The sequence below is a fragment of the Loa loa genome (genome assembly GCF_000183805.2).
Source record: "Loa loa unplaced genomic scaffold supercont3.166, whole genome shotgun sequence".
NCBI lineage: Eukaryota > Metazoa > Nematoda > Chromadorea > Rhabditida > Onchocercidae > Loa > Loa loa.
In genome coordinates this window covers 44,588-50,076 of record NW_018108346.1, presented here as the reverse complement: position 1 = coordinate 50,076, position 5,489 = coordinate 44,588, and the positions used below count along the sequence as shown (strand labels likewise).

Here is a 5,489-nt window from a genome sequence, read left to right as displayed (position 1 = left end):
ATTACTGCTACTTACAATTATAACTCATATATATATATATATATATATATATATATACAGTTTTTTTAGGGAATAACAATTAATTATTAGTTATTACTGAATTAACAAGCAAATACTGCATATTGTTGTCATTTTACTCTATGATAGTATTGACACTTTAATGAGTTAGCTTAATTACCAAGTATTTCATCTATAAGCAATTTTATAGAATTTAATAACAAAAATTAACAGTTAATGAGATGGAAGAAAAGATTTTGGTGATTAAATGATTTATAAGCAATTTGTTTAAGTTAATAGCTGAATAAGAATATTAATTTCCATGCAATAATTATTTTAGAACAAAATACTGCAAACCAAATTGTTAATTTTTATTCGAATTAATAAAATAACAAATATTTGCATAATTTGGAATGAATTCTGAGTATAGCATATAATGATGGCATGATAATAATTAGTTATCACTGCAAAATTAAAATAAATATAATTAAAAAAACAATTTTTGATTCGATCAAAATTGTTTGATTCTTTTTTCGGTTTTTGTATCATCATGAATATTATCATGATTTTGATAGTCGATAGTGATATATATAAGTTAGATTTGTTTTGTTGTAGTTTATTTAAATGAAGAAAATTTCTCCTCGAAACTAAGATATCAATCAAATAGATAAGTAATAAGATATTAAAATGAAATACTGATAATTGATTGGGTAAGCAATAAGATACTAAAATGTATTACTGATAATTGAATGGATAAGTAGTAGAACATATTTAATTGTATGCTTCATGATCATTTTAATAATCGTATGTAACAAAGGCTTAAAACAATTACGTATTTTCATTATGTACTTTTATCACGTACTATTATCATGTATCACGTACTTTTAAATATTATCACGTACTTTTTACACATTGCTATTAGTAATGCATTTTAATGCAATCTGAATTTTGTCAAACTTGATTAATATTCCAGTTTATTAATTTCCGGATTATTTGATTAGATTACGTAGTGAATAATTTAGAATCATTATACATGACCCTACTTTTGTCGATCATTAATACGTTAAGTATATAATTAAGTATATTAAATATAAATATTAAGTATGAATAGATAATTTAACACATTGCAAAAAATAAAATATTTTTTTTTTTGCAATTTGTAAGAAATGTAAACCGGCAAATAAGTAACTAGAAAAAGTAGTTATCTAATATTAAATATATCCGTAAGTATGTGATATATCAAATATGATTATACACACGTACCTATACGTGTAATACGTATGTGTTATATATCACACATTCGCTTAAAATTCATTGATAGGTAAAAATGACAATTTTACATATCCATTTAAATGATCGATCATTTGTTTGAGTACTAATTATGCAGAATTGTCACTAATAATTAAAACATCCCTTAACGATTCATAAAATTTCGTTTCAGAAATTTGCAATTCTAATAACAATGAATTGTTAGCATAGGAAGATAATTTTATTAAAGATTTCAAAAAAAAAGAGCGAAAAATATTGTCTTCATATTGGAAGAAAAAGAATCATTCTAAAAAAACTTCTAATCATAATAAATTTCACAAAAATTTCAAGAATTTTTCAAATTTCGATGATCAAAAAAATGCAAAAATTATTCATCGCTATCAAATAGACTCTCTCCTTCTCTCTCTCGCCTTCTCTCTCTTTCAAAAACTCTAAGTTTAAAGTTAATTAAAAAATTATCAGCAAAAAGTAAGAAAGGAGGAAAGGAATTCATGAAAAAGAAAAAATTAAAACTTAAATTTGATGAATTTTTGAGATGCTTAAATTCAAATTTTACTAAAAATTTTTGACAACAGCAAATGATAGTCAAAAATGTTTCGTTGTGAATTTTCTAATTTTTTTCGACATAATCTTTTAAAATTAATCGTGTTTGCAACACTTCCATTAATATCTTAATAGTAATAAAAATAAATACATTGAAAAGTGATCTTTTGAAATTTGCATAACTTTTTTTTGCAACTTTTAAAAAGGAATTGTCTTTAATTCTATTTTTCTTTTTCAAAATACTCAAATAATGCATAAATAAAATGAATGGATTGCAGTAAAATATATAGTTCGAAAATATAAAATAAACGATAAAAGTTAAGTCGCCATTTAAAAAAAAAAAGAGATAAATGGTTGATTATGCCAAATTATTTGTCATCTAAGCTTTGTCGCATAAATGATAAACATCAACAGATGATAATCTTTTTTGTATTTTTTAAAACGCAAAAAATTTAAAATACATTTTTTAAATTTAAAATGCATTTTTAAAACAAATTTATTGAAATATTTCTTCAACTCGTTTTTTGACTCTTTAAATGGTATTAAAATGATAAGCAATGATTAATGCATGATAACATTTCGATAATAATATCTCAAAATTACGGTAAGATACTGCGGTTGCTGTTAATCAACCATGGAATAATTTATTAATTAAGTGCTGCATTGATTAACGAATAGAATTAACTGAACAATTAATGTGCTTGTTATCAGTTTGATAAAAGTTTTAGTAGTAATAACATATTGGAAACATTTATTAGATCTTTTAAGGGTCTTACCTTATTTTCTTTCCTGTTAAAGAAAAAAAAAACTGAATAATAATGTATGTTAATGTATTTCCAGGAATTTGTACTAATACCAATCCTATTAGCCTATCCAGCATTAGCATGTTTGGGCGGTTTTGGCGGTTCTGCAGTATGTTGCCAACCACAACAGCAAGGATGTGCTGGACCTATTTGTAGTCCTGGTGGTTTTGGCGGTCCTAGTGCAGCATGCTGTCAACCACAACAACCAGGATGCACTGGCCCTATTTGTACTCCTGGCGGTTTTGGCGGTTTTGGTGGAGCATGTTGTCAACCACAGCAACCAGGATGCACTGGACCTACTTGTGCTGGAGTGCAAACGATTGGTGGTGGCAGAGGAGGGTAAATTAATTTTAATTATTTTTTGTTATATTTGATAACAGAATAAAATAAGAAAGAAAGTACAAATAAATGTTGAAAAATAAAGGAATGAAAACTTCAATTAATTAATTGAAGTGATTAATTGAATATTTTTTAAGTAATAATTTTTTATCTGTGAATTGAAATATTTAATGAATTGGAATCATGTAATATAAAATATAAAAGCATTAGTTTAGTACTATTACGATATAAATAAAATTTCGATTAAATTTAGTGATAAACTCAACGAATTATGCGTATAGTTTTATCGAATTTGAAAATTCGAAATTGAATTATTTAATGAAACGTACATTCATGCGACTTAATTAATTATTCAAAATAGCACTATTAAATTATATCATTGATTTTAATTTCAAAAATTTTTAGGTATGTAGCACCACCCACATTTCCAGGCGGTATTGGTGGATTTCCAAGTGGTCCTGACTATAGACCGGCAAGTTATGTAGCACCACCACTTAATGCTCCTGTACCACAAGTACCACCACAATCACAATCATCTTATAATGCACCTCAAGCAGCGCCACCACCACAATCATCATATAATGCACCTCAAGCAGCACCAGCACCAGCACAACCGTACGCTCCTCAGTTAGCTTATGGTGGACCACTGAAAGCACCATCGCTATCACAACCTTATAAATACAAAGATTCTACTCTAGGTGGTACACAATCACTTCTGCTACCACCGGAAAATCCACCAGTACCAGGACGATTTGCAGAAGGTATTGAGCAAGCAACTCTTCCTGATGGTAAATTTTCACTTTTAGTTTCACAACTTTTCTTTTCACTTAAAACAATCGTAAAGAATGAAAAAAAAGTTTCACTTTCAAATTTTAGATGAAAATATAAATATTTTAAAAATTACCCGATATTTTATCAAATAGAATGAATTGATTAATCTTGTTAATATTTTCTTTGAATTATTTATTGTAATATAGACATAAGCATTCCGTTAAATCTGTACTTCTGTTGTTTTATTTGCATTCATAGGTACCTTTCTTGTAATTCTATATTCTACTGCAAAACTTTTTTATAATAAAAGTCCTCTTTCTGATTGATTGAATTGAAGATAAATTTGATAATTTCTCAAATTTCATCATTATTATAATGAATTTAAAAAGAGAAGGAGAGAAGAAAAAATGAGAGATCAATCAGTAATTGTATCTTAAAGTAATGCACACTTTCTACAAATATGTTATTTATATTTTGTATTTTATATATTTTTTTTCAAATTTAAAGATCTAAAAAGTGAAAAAATTCAATTACTTCATGTGAATTGAAGATAAGTTAGTACTTTTATTGATCATTTTTAGACGACACAATTAATTTTGCTGGCATATCATCAGCATCATCATCAATTGATGAAAAGGTACCGGTGGGAAGTGGAACCCAAGAAGTAGCCCAAACGCATAAATCAACAACTCAGCCGGAAGCAGTTTCAATCCGTCGACAAAGTATCAAACGATTTTGGCGATACTGATTAAAATTACATAAAACTATTTTATTTAATTTGATAATAGCATAAAATCTTTCAATCTTTGATGAAATTTTATTGTTGAATAATTCAACGAATAAAAAATTTTTTTGCTTTTTTAAGGATCATTAGCTAAGCTATTTCTCAATTTTTTGCTATATTTATCTCTTCAGAAATATTATCTTTAAAAAAAAAAAGAAAATACAAATTATCAAAAAAAGATAAAAAGGAAATTTTACTAGAAATAAAAAAAAGAAAAAATAAAAAAATTTTTACAAAAAATAGGGGAAAAAATTAGAAAAACTATTGTATTAAAATTAAAGTAATTTTCAAATATTATACGAAATTCTTCAGATTTTAAATTTATGAAAGTTTCTACCTCTTTGAATTTTCTCCTGCGATTTTCTTATAATTTAGAAAAAAAAAATTATTTTTATAATTTACATTGGATTGTAACCCTTGACTTATTATTGCATTTTCCTCGAACTTCATCATATCAATTGCATTTTCAACATCTCCATATGTGACCTCTTCACGGAATATTATCATAGGGAAGAATAAACTTCATTTCTTTCAATACAAAAAAAGATGAAAAAAAAATTCAATTTATTATCTCAAAAGTATTTCATTCAATTTGTAATCACTGAAATATGACCCAAGAAATATATATCTAAGTCAGAAATATTGCGATGTTTGATGAGAAATTACAGCTTGAAAGTTGAAATTAATTGGCAGTTAATTATTTGATTAATTATGTCGACCTTTGCATTATCAGTATTTGATGAATTAATGAAAAATTCTAATGTTACATTGTGCAACTGTTTGAATTACATTCAAACAAGCTACAAATTGTATTGGAAATCAATTAATTATCAATTTCATTTGTCCAAATAATCAATAAATGTTTCTTTCTTTTTGGGTAATTAATTTATTTAACAAACTATAAACCGTATTAGAAATTAAATAATTATTTCATTTGACCAAATAATGAATAAATTGGTTGGTTTTTTTGGGATAATTAATTA

The 5,489-nt window shown here is 25.8% G+C and overlaps 1 protein-coding gene across 1 annotated transcript; it reads left to right on the top strand.

The window, feature by feature from the left end:
- Window positions 1-2,637: 2,637 nt before the first annotated feature.
- Window positions 2,638-4,470, top strand: LOAG_12218 (hypothetical protein; the record flags this gene model as incomplete). Its single annotated transcript, XM_003147732.1, has 3 exons — window positions 2,638-2,951; window positions 3,357-3,739; window positions 4,304-4,470. 3 exons carry the CDS (start codon window positions 2,638-2,640, stop codon window positions 4,468-4,470), a joined length of 864 nt encoding a protein of 287 aa, XP_003147780.1.
- Window positions 4,471-5,489: the final 1,019 nt, after the last annotated feature.